The sequence below is a fragment of the Acipenser ruthenus genome, chromosome 12 (genome assembly GCF_902713425.1).
Source record: "Acipenser ruthenus chromosome 12, fAciRut3.2 maternal haplotype, whole genome shotgun sequence".
Taxonomy (NCBI): domain Eukaryota; kingdom Metazoa; phylum Chordata; class Actinopteri; order Acipenseriformes; family Acipenseridae; genus Acipenser; species Acipenser ruthenus.
The window spans coordinates 31,011,116-31,025,755 of NC_081200.1; the positions used below are offsets into that span (position 1 = coordinate 31,011,116).

The following is a 14,640-nucleotide window of genomic DNA, read 5'->3' on the forward strand; positions in this document are numbered from 1 at the left end:
AAACTGGGAGGAGTTGTAAGGCTTTGTTAACAGAAGGATAAATTCAATCTACACAGCAATTTTGCCGTCAGAGCCAATCACACACGAAATATATTTAATTATGAATATATATTTTGGGATATTTAATTTGAAATGTATTAATCTATATTATGCAATTATTTTAATTAAAAGAATAAAACGAAATAAAAAGAGCACTACCAAGAATGATAATAGAAATATATATTTTAAAAGCTTATCATTGCCTTATAATGCCTTAATCACTTTACCAATGAACTGCAGATTGAAGGCTTGATTTTTCTAAACGCACTTAAACATAAGAACACCAAATAAAAACAGAGGAACGAGTTGTCCAACAAGGCATTCGTTTTCTTAATGCTATTGACATTTGTTATTGTTTAATTTTTTATATTTACAAATCACCATTTTCTAAATGTTTTACAGGTAAAGTTTTACGTTGGTTTTGTGCAATTTGTCCTGAGAGAGAATGCACTAAAAACCTTATCCAATATCGCCACCTATGGATCACATCACTCAAAGCCGAGCGGGCAATATAAAGAATCATAATTCTTTTAAGCACTATATAAAAAAAATCTGTATGAAATATTAAAACATATATAATGATTTATTTTTTAAAAGTACAAATCAGTACAAAGATAATATATAGTCTAATGCTTTTAACACATTAGATGCCATGGGGAAATACAGAAACACGGCACAGGGAAATATAATTCTGTGACACAGCGCATCTTACGTTCCTGTTCCTGTCATTCCCAATGCTGTAGGGGAGGTATGACACCGGCACGGTTTTTGGGATGGAACCGCATAAAGTCTCGCTTTTTGATTGGTCCATGTCTGTCACATGAATACGTCGTCACACGAGTGGAAAAACTTGCAGGCATTTTTAACATTGTAATCAGAGAGAGTGATCTGCTTTCCACATCCTTATCATTAAAATATAATGTGGTATTACGCTGTACTGATATAACAAACTATGGGTGATTACTTTATATGAATTATCATGTTATGCACAAATGTAAGAATTGGCTTTCTGTGGTGGTGTACTTTTTTCTTTCAAGTAGCATATATCTGTAATCGTTTTTGCGATATATTTTAATATAAAATGTATACACTATTGCAGTTTTGTTAGAGGATACATTAGTTTATCGCTAATGTAATCACAGTTGTACATATAGTTTTAATTTACGTCGCAAATTCTGGGCCGCTTTGCTTTTCAGATAATGTCCCAAATTCTAGGCCGATTTGGTTTTTAGATAACGTCCCAAATTCTGGGCCGATTTGGTTTGCAGATAACGTCCCAAATTCTGGGTTGCTTTGGTTTTTAGATAACGTCCCGAATTCTGCATTTTCGAATTTAGGCCAGTTTTTGAGATATTCTGCTCAGCTGACAGCCGAGTTTCTAAGTTAATGTATTTTTACTCTCCCCAGAAAACATTTAGGAACATGGTATACCAAAAAAAAAGTACATCTCATTTGCTTATGTACTGTCCATAAATATATAGTGAGGCATTGGGGTTTATCAGAACTTCAACAACTTCAAATAAATCCTATTGTATTGTATTAGTCAACATTTCCCTTATCTATTCCTGATTATACTGAAGGTCAGGGGTTTTCAACCTTTTTTTGAAACTGTACCCCTTCTATCTGGAGGTTTCAGCTCGAGTACCCCTTTACAATTTTCGCTCAACTGAATGGTACCTCAGTTACAATAAAATGGAGAATAATCTGGTGACCCAGCCCCCCCGTTTATTTAATAAATTTGGGTGACAAACTGCTGGTTTAGGACAGAACAACAAACAGTAGGCTTAATTCTTAAAACTTTTAACTACAAGTATTTGGATGCACAGAATTAAAAAAAACAAGTATTGGGTTAGGAGCACACCTATTTTTTTGTAACTTTGACGGCCTTTTTTAAATTCTGACAGCCTTTTGTAAAAGTGAAGGCCTTTTGATACCCAGCATACACTGCAATACCCAGCAGAGTTATACACTGATATTCTGATAGCACAGCAATTCAAATGAAGTTTGTAATTGGTTGTGTTCCTCAAATACACAATAAAATTGATATTTATAGGGTATACAGTTATACAGCGATACAGTGGTTTCGGACATCAGAGGTTCTCTGTAGCCTCCTAGGACATTCACAGCTTGTTTGACACCCTCTTGTAGTTGCCCGTTTCTGCATATAAAGCAAAATGCTGTTTGTTAATCTCTCTTTTTTCTTATAAATCAGTCTTTGCAGGAATCATTCCAAAAACACTTGAATCAGTTAGGGACTACCAGTCTGACACTACAGGCCTTTAAATTGCAGTACCAATTTGCAAGTTGCTAAGTGGTTGTGTTCCTCAAATTTGCACTGCAAAGTGATATTTTAAAGAATAGGGTATATAGTGCTTTTTTTCGTCTCTGCTCGCTTTTGGTGCAAAACTATGCTCCGATACACTCAATACTGTGATACTGTGATCACAAAACACTTGGAATGGACTTAAATTGGTGCTTCTGTTGCATAAATACACTACAAAATGTGCACATTTCAGGTCTTATATATAATGGACATTTTTTGTATGTATTTTGTTATAAGAAATCGCGGTCGGGGGGGGGGTCCTCCTGTCGTACCCCATGAGTCCACAAATCCTGGGCCAACAAACTCGCTAGCACTCTCTTTAGATGCACAACAGTCTTAGCTAAAGAAAGACATCGGCCACGCGTTCATACGCCACCACACCGCCAGATGGTGGGCGTTGCCCCAAAGGGGTTTTATAATTTCCCATAGACATTTTTCAGGGTGCTATATCTCGGGTTCTGGGGGTCCCCGAGACTTGAAAATCGGTACCGAGGTCCACCTCGGGGCCCCTGTCGATCCCTCCAAGCGACGTGTCCCCAGCTAGAAAGGACACCAGTTTAGACTTTTTTGCCAACCTGGAGCTCAAAAGCTATTGGAAATGCAACCTTGACATGCCATCATGCTGAAAATGTGTAAATTTGTTGAAAATGTACCATTTGAAAACGGGTGGCTCCCTGTGAAAGAGGGCCCCCATACATGACCCTAGGAAGTTCAACCCGGTTTCTAGGCCCCAGGGTCATGGAGATATGACCCCGAAAAGGGTAGTTTTTGGACATTTTTGACAGGGCGTATCTCGGGTTCTGTGCGGGTTAGGAACTTGATTTTTTTTTTGCGGCGGGGCCCCATGGGGCCCCACACAAAGAGTCATCATTTTCATGGTTCAGATGCCAGGACGGCTTTGCAAAATGAATTTTTTCATCATGACATGAGTTTTTGGGTGAATCACCACACCATTTTAGGGGGTGGTTTGGGGTGCTCCCCTGAGTCTATATCACTTTGAATGGTGGTTCTACGTGCTCGGGTTCGAGAGATATGCCTGAAATGTGTTTTTCAACCCTGCTATAGACATGAATGACATGAATATTTGCAAAGAATTGCTACGAAACTGGGCACATTACATTCAGGCTGGTCTAGAACCCTTCGAACGGTGGTTATAGGTGCTCTGGTTCGAGAGATATGACTGAAAATGTGTTTTTTAACACTGCCATAGACATGAATGGGGCTGAATACCCGAAAATATATTTTGCAAAGAATTGCTACGGTGGGTGTATGCGTGCAGGGGTTGCATGGTGGTGTCTGCGTGCAGGGATTGCATGGTGTTGTGTGCATGTAGGGGTTGCATGGTGGTGTGTGCATGCAGGGGTTGCATGGTGGTGTGTGCGTGCAGGGGTTGCATGGTGGTGTGTGCGTGCAGGGGTTGCATGGTGGTGTGTGCGTGCAGGGGTTGCATGGTGGTGTGTGCATGTAGGGGTTGCATGGTGGTGTGTGCGTGCAGGGGTTGCATGGTGGTGTGCATGCAGGGGTTGCATACTGGTGTGTGCATGCAGGGGTTGCATATTGGTGTGTGCATGTAGGGGTTGCATGGTGATGTGTGCATGTAGGGGTCTTATGGTGGTGTGTGTGTGCAGGGGTTGCATGGTGGGTGTATGCGTGCAGGGATTGCATAGTGATGTGTGCGTGCAGGGGTTGCATGATGGTACACGTGTGTGGAGGGGAATTGGAGTTCAGGTTTTGCGCAAAAGAGGGGCGGGAAAAGACTGGGAAGGGTAGGGTAAAAGAAAAATTACTACAATCATTTATTTTCACTTTCGACTCCCAGTCTCCTTTCCCTCACTTTATGATTTTATTTTGTGATTATTTAATTATTGTCAAAATAAACGGCCTTCATCTACTCACAGTTGCAGTCTAATTTCTGTCCAAAAAGAACCTGAAACACTACAATATATTGATGGACGTTACATAAGAAAATGAGATGTCCTTTTTTTGGAATACCATGTTCCTTCCCAAAATGTGTTTTAATATTAGCCTTTAATTAATTTTCATGTATCTATTTCAGTGCAATGTAGTTTCTTCACGTAATAAGAAATACGTTTTTTTTTAACATTTACATTTTATTTGTTTTTTCATAATAAAAAAAAAGATTTCTGGGGAGAGTAAAAAATACATTAACTTTGATTCATGTACTAAGGGTTACTCTCAAATGAATTCACGATCCAGTTTATGGTAAACTGTGCATGGATGACTTAGAAACTCGCTGTCAGCTGAGTCCCCAAAACTGGGCTGAATTCGAAAATGCAAAGCGGCCAGAATTTGGGACGTTATCTAAAAACCAAAGGGTCCCAGAATTTGGGACGTTATCTAAAACCCAAGGCGGCCCAGAATTTGGGACGTTATCTAAAAACCAAAGCGGCCCAGAATTTGGGAAGTAAATGAAAACAGGGGCAGTCTATATGTACAACTGTGATTACATTAGCGATAAACTAATGTATCCTCTAACAAAACTGCAATAGTGTATACATTTTATATTAAAAATATATCGCAAAAACGATTATAGATATATGCTACTTGAAATAAAAAAGTACACCACCACAGAAAGCCAATTCTTACATTTGTGCATAACATGATAATTCATATAAAGTAATCACCCATAGTTTGTTATATCAGTACAGCGTAATACCACATTATATTTTAATGGTAAGGTTGTGGAAAGCAGATCACTCTCTCTCTCTGATTACAATGTTAAAAATGCCTGCAAGCTTTTCCACTCGTGTGACGACATATTCATGTGACAGACATGGACCAATCAAAACGCGAGACTGTTATGCGGTTCCATCTCAAAAACCGGGCCTGTGTCATACCTCCTGTAGGGGCAGCGTATTTATATTTATAGTTAATTCGAAATCTAAAAAGGAGTGGATGCTATGGTTTGTTTTCTTCTGAACGGAAATGGGACTATTTTAAGAGAACGATATTGAATCCTTATGCAGTGAACATTTGTTATTATTATTATTATTATTATTATTATTATTATTATTATTCACATGGGACCGGTGTTGTGTTATAGCCTGCATCCCCTGCGTATTGATGTACTATATGCAATCAAGTGGTTTTTGATTAGTAAAAAACATTGTACCGTAATAATGCAAATATAGACTAACCCTCACCCTTAACATTAGAAATTTAGTTTACCTCGGAATTCCAACAAAACAAACCGTGACGAAAGTGCGGAAGACGAATCGCCAGACCACCTGATTGCACATAGTATAAGCAGCGGATGCAGAATTTTGTGGGATACAGAATATTACACAACACCGGCACCAAGGCACACACCTTTTAAACTTCAAACATCAAGAAATTCTGTAAGAAAAAAGAAGAACTATCGAAAATAATGTCGGGGCCTAGCCAGGGAAAATACTGTGGAAATGTGAGTCCTCGGCCTTCTATTAAAAGTTATAAAACTGCAAATCGAAGAGCTTCCGAATTTGACTCGAAAATTGACATTGAGCTAAAATTAGCTAATCACAGTGGCGCCTTTTCCGGGGCTGAGTGTATCTCTGATACGTTTCCGACAGAAACAGTCAAGAGTTATTCTTTCCGGTGTGAAGAATCGAATCTTTCACCGAATGTGAATGAAGAAGCGAAAGTGGAATCAGGAAACTTGAACGAGTGGGAAGCTAATTCAGAAATGGCTGGAAAAAGATCCAAAGGTAAGCCTTTCATTGGTGAGATATTTAAAATAGTGACTTTTCCGTGCCTGAAAGCACACGGAAGCATTAACACAATGGAGTGTACATTTTTTAAGTATTTGGCCTTGGATTCATTTTGAAGTCCGGTAATGGCGCTTCTGTTGACTTGGTTTTATCTCAAGTTAAAAATGTGGTGAATCCATGATATTTCCATTTACAACAGAACTTATTGAAACATAATATATTGAAAATGTCCACGTATGTCTATTTCTATTTCCTAGTAAATTGTACAATGTAATGTCACAGAAAAATGATTGATTAAATCATTTGTTTCCAACTATGTAATGCAAACGACAAATTGCTTTATCCAGATTATAACAACAATAATGTATTACTGCTTGTAATATAATCGTTTATCAACCCTCTTCTGTATTAGTTATACTTTTGTTTTACAGGAAATTACAATTTGTTTCATTTACATGTGAAACCTATGTTAAATATTTTAATTCAATGTAAATCATATAGCAGCTGTTTTGTAATCCTCCGACACACACAGATTGTTATATTTTAGACTTAAAATAATTGTCTGATGCATTGGACATGAACTAACAAAAAAGTACGGCTGGACTTTGTAACGCTGTGTAAACGTGTAACATACTTAAGTTAAACTAAAGGTACAACATGCACATTACATGGCGCAACAGACTTCTCTTGTAGTTATGCAACATAAAGCATTATATAACAAAGAAGATCTGAGAAATAACTAACTGACTGACTTGAAACGACTCTTAAGCAAATCAAATTGTATGATTTTAAAAGAAGATCTGAGAAATAACTAACTGACTTGAAGCGACTCTTAAGCCAATCAAATTGTATGATTTAAAAAATAAAATAAAGAAAACACACATTTGGCGCCACCATCTGGAGATGGTTGATACTGTACCAATAAAAGGTGTTTTCCCAACAGTATTATTTTTCAACAAAATACGTAAAGGCCTACCGTGCTACATACAAACAAAATAGATAGAGATATCATGAAATCAGTGAAAAATAAATAAATTAGGAAATAACTAATGGCATACAATCTTACGTCTGGTATCGGCACTAGGTAGTCAAGTAAGATTAGTGTTAACCCGGGGACGGTAAAATTAGCAGTTAAATCTACAAATGCAAATCGCAGTAGAACATGCAAACACTTTTTTTTTTTTATTTCAGATATGAAAGAGAAAAAAAGCTTTGCAATCACCTTTTGGAAACCCAACAGCTGTATATTAATTATAGCCATGTCATACTCTAAATGATTGTTTTTCTGTTTTGTTTTTTTTAATGCATTCTGGTTTTAGGTGCCAGCCAAGGAAAGAGGAAAGACCCCATAAAGAAAGATGTGGGTGAAGCTAAGGCATCAAGATATTCTGATGACGTTAATGGAAACAGTGATTCTGATGGTGCAGGGGGGGATGCTGGTTCCACAGGTACAGAGTAGCGTTCTGTGAAAATGAATATATACAGGGTAATTAGAAAATAAGCTTACCACATCGGCGCACCATCTCTCACAGGCACAGGAAGGTGAAATTGCACATGGTTGTTACGGGAACCATGGAGACGCAAATGCCGTAGTTATTAATTTGTCACTAGGGGGCACCACTTTGACCTACCTCTGATAATCACAAGTGTTCAATATGTGCTCCTCCATAATCCAGAATGAATTGCGTTGATGTAACGACGGACATTATGGCTGCATTACCCATCTTATCAGGTATGCTGGCCACCTCCCGGACAATTGTGCGTGACTTCAGGTACCCCCGTAACCAGAAATCCGCTGGTGAAAGGTCCGGTGAACGAGGTGGCCATTGACAATCAAAGTGACATGAAGTGATTCTGTCCTGAAAGTGCTCCTGCAAGACGCGTTTCACATGGGTACCAATATGCAGAGGGGCCCTGTCCTGCATGAAGACTGCAGTGTTCATCACATTTCGTCGCCCTGGATAAGTGCGTCTGCTAAAAAATAAATAAATAAATAATAATAATAATAATAATAATTTCGTTGCTGCAGCATAGGAATGACATAGGTTGTCAGCATGGTGTGATATCGTGCAGCAGTGACTGTGCACGTTTGAGGTCCCGTTGCTGATGATCCTTCAAAAAAGAATGGTCCAATAACAAAGTTATCCGTAAAGCCAGACCACACTGTCACTTTAACATCATGTAGGGTTCTCGCAAATGTCAGCTTCATGTTGCTTGACTGAGCTGCCTTGTGAGTGACAAGACTATTTATACCCACAGTACTGTAGTATGGAAAAACGTGGTAGTAACCAGTGGCGCCCCCTAGTGGCAAAACATGAATAACTGGTATTTGTGTCCTATGGTTCCCTTAACAACCGTATGCAATTTCACCTTCTTATGCTGTGAGAGATGGTGCGTTGATGTGGTAAACTTCCTTTCTGATCACCCAATTTCATTTATTTAACTTTAGTAGCATTTACTTGGTTGTTGTGTGTGCTTAGTGACCAGTTTTTAAAAATATGATTTGAATATGCTTAGGGTGAATTTCTTTGAGGTTACGGTACACGTTACTGCGTATATTTGTTCAGGGTGGTGAGCATTGGCTGTAGTAGCCAGTAGAGGCCACTAGAGGGTGCAAAAGGTGTTGAAATAATAGTAACAGAGTTTAATAGTGACAGCAAGGTTTAGGGGCAGGGATAAGGTTTGGGTTAGATGTAATTGTTAATGTAATTGTATGTAAAAATAACGTCTTGTAATGATTAAGTCGCCCTGGATAAGGGTGTCTGCTAAGAAATAAATAATAATAATGTAAGGGTTAATTTTAGGGGTTAGGTGTAAGTTGCATATGATATGGCATGGTCTGAAGTTGCAGCTGTATTGTTTTACTGTATTTTTGTAAATAACTTTAGAAATGTTTTCTTTAAATTAATATAATAAAGGTCAAGGATGAGAAATTTGGTACAATGTTGTGATTTTGAGTGTGTGAGTTAAGTGTTAAGTTGTTTTGTAACCTCTAGCGGCCTCTAGTGGCTACTACATCTGACGCTTACTGCCCTGAACTGGTAATACACAGTAGAGAGTGACACAAGAATGAAACCTGAGTTCCCTCCCATTCTGTCCAATCAAAAATGTTCCTGACCCATACCATCCTGTGAAAAAATGTTAAATTAAATTTTTGTTCCCATCCTGTCCCACCAGAATTTTTCCCATCCCGTACTGTTCCGTACATATAATTTTTGTTCATTCCCGTCCCATCCCGTCTTGTCAAAAAATGCCCTGTCCAATCCCGTCCCGTTATAGTTCAGGAAAAAAAAGACTGATTTCTTTTAACCTCTCGCTGTATGACATACCTTTTCAGGCAGGATATTTTTGGGTTACCCTTTTCTTGTGTTTTTCATTCTCATCCTGTTCCCAGTTGAAAATTTAAAATGTTATTCACTACTGCCATATTACCAATTACAAGAATAACAAGAACCATACCAAGCTACTTCAGCCATTTTATTATGCATAATGTATTGATAACAGGAAAAAAATAGTCAAGGGACACAGTCTTGAGTTTCACTCCAACTTGAACTCACAATAAATTTATTTAATCCAGTTATTTGCTGAGGTTGACATGTTTAAAATTAGTTCTTTTACAGTTAAAATGAGTGTCGTTGATACGAGGGTTATCGTGTCTGTTGGTAAATATATGGATACCCGGAAGTCTGAGTAAGCATTTGATTGGTTCAATTTTACTATTTTTTTACAAATTTACAATATCACGCATCAATATCTGGATGTGATGTACATTCCATTACGGGTTATTCCGCAATTAAAATAAAAGGCTAAAATTGAGTCATCATCCACAAACAGTACTATTGAATAAACACAGTTAACACAGGAAGTATTTATTTCAAACTTGAAGGATGTTCTCCAAAGTGCCATCAATCAATAATAAAAACAAATGTAACATTTTACTTTAAACGTTACAGATACTTCTGTGTAGTAATAATAAAAACCAAAAATAGTTTTCATATTCCTTTATCTCGGGTTATCTTGACTAGTCACCTGGATAGGTATTGCCAAACTCATTGACCCAATCTTTAGGGGTGATTTTGATCATTTTCAGCATCTTTAAACAGATATTGAGTAGTAAAAACGCACTGAATACTGAAGTAAACTGCAGCTACGTTGCAGCATGAATGTGGGTGACACTGACAGTGTGCCTCGTTCAACCTTGACCTCTGTACACCGTAGCAGTTTTATTGAACAAGTTTGTTTTCTAAATTTAAAGCAAAATTGCCTGTGTTGATGATTATATATGATAAGTGTATTGATTTGGTTGTCAAACAACCAAAAATAGCATTGCATGTTTTTTGCCCCATCCCAACTGTAAAACAAAAAAATTCTCGGACAGCGTAGAAAATCTGTGTTTTTCGACAGCAAACTGATTCCTAGGATCCCTGGTAATCAAGCACATAAAACACAATGAAGTTACAATTGCAATAGCGAGCCGCGGGGGAGTCCCGTTCTAATGTACACAGTAATGCTTTCACCTATATTTCAGAAATAAATTCATAATGTCTGTATTTCTCACTTTATTGTTCTTAAAATTACCTATTAAAGTTTAACTTTCTATTTTTGAGTGTGTCAAGTGTACCGTACCGTTTGAAAGAATCAGAACTTAAGTTTTGTACATGAAGTGACTTTTATTTATTTACTCAAAACTTATGTACAGTAATTCCAATTCTAACTTGCCTGAAGTTATTTCTATATTAGGAAATATCACTGGGTAAAAGTTGGGCTTTGATGTGAGTCTTATTTAAAACTGTTTGTTTTTTGTTTTTTCCTTAGCAGTTCACCAAGATAATGAATCACATGAACTGAAAAATAAAATTCAGCATTCCCAAACCAGCAATGAGAAAGAAAGAGAGCGAGGTACTGTTATTCGCATTCATGCATGTTTTGTATGTATTCTCACAAAAAACCCCACCTCATCACATAATGGAGTCTAAATACTGCCAGTGAGATCGTTACAGTGCTTGTACATTTCTTGCTTGTCTAAATCTTTTTGTTTTCTTCTCAGGTTCCATTCAATCGCTGAAGCCGTCACAAATGCGGCATAGAAAAAACAACACAGAAGATAATAGGGTTCCACAAAATATCCCAACCAGTAAAGAGACGGTGGGAAAAGGTATAAATATCAGCTTAAGTAGTTGTGTCCTCTGAACACAAACGCAACCCTTTACTCCAAAGTGTCATTTTTTTCTGAAAGGAGAAAAACCTTTTGAATATTGACATTTCAAAATAAGGACATTATTATTATTATTATTATTATTATTATTATTATTATTATTATTATTATTATTAAGCATCCCTTTGAGGATGGTGTATATATGTTATTTTCCCCTTTCACTGCAGTTCTCGTAGACCATGGCAACTTTATATTTTTAGTGGTTTGGAGACTGCTATTGGAAAGTTTTTTTTTTTCTTCATCTTCTTTCTTAGGAAAGGCAAAGCCACAAGAAGAGGCAAGTTCTGGCTCAGAACTTGTACATGTTATCATTTGAAAGGCGTATTAGTTTTTCCATATACAACTTTGACACAAGTACTGTACCTGGTGAAATGGCATGACATTATAATCGCATGTACCCATTTTGTTTCTTAATTAATTTCTTCATTTTTGTCCTGGCTTGATTTATATCTTTTTGAAAACAAATTGTGAAAAAAATAATCTTTTCATGGACTCAACAGGATTGTTTTTTTTCTTTTTTAGTTATTTTGTTTTGTATTGCACTGGCCAACAATATCAGGAGCACTGTCGGAAACATCAGAACATATTTTAATATTAATAGGTTAATTTGCATTTTGAAGGACAATTTATTTCCCTAATAAAACTACATGTAAACAAGAATTGCCAAAAGGTAATATAAAAATAGGTTGGCAAAAACCATTAGATTTATATTTTATTCTTCTGTTTAAGAATAAGATTTAAACATGCAAGAAACTTAAACAGATTAATGTATTCAGTAAGGCTGACAACCTAATGCAACAGCGTTTTAATTTTATTTTCAGGAATCTACAGGCTACTGAATATCCTTTTAGTTCTAGTTCTGGTGGCTCTGCTTGTAGGGGGTATATTTCTGCATGTTTACAAGCTCAAGCCCCCGGCCACAGATGAAAATCCAACCCTCCAGGCCTTTCAAATGAAGCTCAAGCAATTGAAGTCCCGCTTTTCCAGCCAGAGAGAAGAATTGTGGAAGAGAAGCAAGATCCTCCTTGAGAAGCACCTCTTATCAGCTCAACCCTCAGAGCCAGCCAGCATGATACTGACCTCCGGGCAGAGTGCTCAGAAGACTCTGCACTGTCTCGCAAGCCAGCTTGCCGAGGCTTATTCCTCGGCTTTGAACGCCAGCGTTGTCCAGATGGACGGGTCTGGCCTGTCCTCTGTGGACAGTGACCAGGTCAAGCTGCTGTTGGATGAAAAGTTGAAAAGCAGCTTTGAAGGTAATAAGCGAACGGCAGTGATCCACCGATTGGAAGAGCTTCCCCCAGGTGCAACCCTCATCTTTTACAAATACTGCGACCATGAGAATGCAGCCTATAAGGCAGTGGCACTCATCTTCACTGTCCTGCTCGACGAGGAGGAGCTGACCCCCGGGCTGAATCTGGGCGCAGTGGAGGAGAAGGTGCGGGATTACATTCAGAAGAAGTTTATCAATTCAGAGCAGCCTGATGCGTTCAACAGGATGGATGCCGACAAGCTAGGGGGCCTTTGGAGTCGCATCTCCCACTTAATTCTGCCTGTTACTGCCGAGATGGGCATTGAAAACCAAGGCTGTGATTCTGCTGACAGTAAATAAGTACTTGTGTTCATCGATTGCTCTTTCCAAGTTTTGGTACCAGGATTGTATATGTCCATGGACATTTTAAGCTGTCTATTGAAATCAATAGTCCCCCTATTGTAACTCCACTATTTGTCAATACTTTCTGGAAAGGGTATAATGACTACATAACCATGATATAGAGCATTCTTTTTTTGTACATGGCACATTTACCAGCAGTGTATGTCAAAAGGCAAACCAAATTAATAAAAAAGGGGAGGGTTTCTTCCTGGTTATTTAGGAGTTTCTGTACACATTTAATGACCCTTGCGTTGGACTTAAGGGGCCAGATTTCCTAAGCTTTGGCTAAAATTCCCTATTTATATTGAAATGAAGCAAAACCAAAATTTCAATCTGCACCAAACTAGTTTCTTAGTAGTTTTCTTTTTCACAATATTGTTTCCTTTCAGAAATAAATGGTGCCAAGAAAGTACCACAGCAAAAAGCCAAGGCCCTATATTTGGATTCCAACAGTTGTTCTAGATTAGGTCTCTATGTAAATTTCAACAGCAGGGATTCAGTCTTCTAATGAATGTAAATAATATATGAAGGATAGCAGTACATGTTTATTTTGAGCTGATTCATTTTTAATCCCGCATGCCTTAAGGGTATCTTTCTCACGCATTTGTGTTCGTTTTTTGTTTTATTTTAATGTCATTTTTAACTTTGGTCATTCTTTTTTGTTTCTGTGTTAAATTCATTGATATGCAAGATGTCTTGCTTTTATTTTAAAGCACTGGGTAACTAGCATAACCCTTGAGATTCTGTGCTATAGTCCATTAACTATAACCAGACGCCTTGCACTAGGAAGGAGGGGGAGGGGGAGGGGTCCTGCATGAAGGCAAGTCATTTTTGTTTTAACCTTATGTGCACTTAACGAATCAGATGCAATTTTTATCTTGTATAAAGAAGTACTATTTTTGTGCCTTAATAAATATTTCAATTGGTAAATGAATTGTATTTGTATATACCCACTTAATGTAGATAAAGTTATATGTTTCTATTTCATGAACCGTCATTCAGTTAATCAATATCTCTGACCCTCAGTAGGTTCACAAGCCAGGAATACATCTTTATCTGTAGGGGGAGTTCTGTATTTGAGAATACAGTATTTTCTTGTGGCAATCCAGTTGAGCTAACAGTTTAAATTGACTTTTAGTTACAGGTGACTAGTGCATTTTAAACTTATTTGTATTTCTAAATAGTAAAAGTGTTACTCTTAATGTATTGTTTGAACACCAAGTGCCATGATTTAGTTATGAAAATTAAACGTTTTGGAAAAAATAACAGGCAACATGGCAAGAATGATTAATTAAGGCTCCAGCCACAGGTGTATAAATAGGATGATCATGGGTGTTAGTTTAGAGAAGTGTTGGTGAAGGTACTGTGTGCGGTGTTTGTTGTTTTTGTGTTAGAAAATGTGATTGTAAATCAATACGCATGAGCGCTTAACTGCAGTGTTTATGGTCTCTGAGACTCCTTGGTAATGCGTACGTCACATATGGTGTCAGGAAAGGGATAGCGGCCCTGGAGACTCGGAGACTGAACTGTAAGTTTATTTTGAGGGAAAAAAAGAGAAGTGAAAATGGAATGGAGAGAAAGCCGGCTGGAGCATCAGCACTGGTTGAGGGAAGGAGTGCCCCGTACTGCTGTCACCCCGTCAGATTTCACAGATCAGGATTAGCACCAATCTTAGACTACAATACCACATCTAAAGTAACAG

At 37.7% G+C, this 14,640-nt stretch overlaps 1 protein-coding gene across 3 annotated transcripts; it reads left to right on the forward strand.

Moving 5' to 3' along the window:
- The first annotated feature begins 5,182 nt into the window (after nt 1-5,182).
- Nucleotides 5,183-13,868, forward strand: LOC117416533 (torsin-1A-interacting protein 2-like). 3 transcript variants are annotated; one of them, XM_034027668.3, is made up of 5 exons: nt 5,183-6,084; nt 7,392-7,520; nt 10,891-10,971; nt 11,120-11,227; nt 12,109-13,868. In XM_034027668.3, the coding sequence occupies exons 1-5, from the start codon at nt 5,751-5,753 to the stop codon at nt 12,894-12,896; spliced, it is 1,440 nt and encodes a 479-aa protein (XP_033883559.1). In that variant the 5' UTR covers nt 5,183-5,750; the 3' UTR covers nt 12,897-13,868. The 3 variants fall into 3 exon arrangements, with proteins under 3 accessions (XP_033883559.1, XP_033883558.1, XP_033883560.1); XM_034027667.3 differs by having other exon boundaries at nt 5,184-6,084; nt 10,888-10,971; XM_034027669.3 differs by having other exon boundaries at nt 5,186-6,069; nt 10,888-10,971.
- Nucleotides 13,869-14,640: the final 772 nt, after the last annotated feature.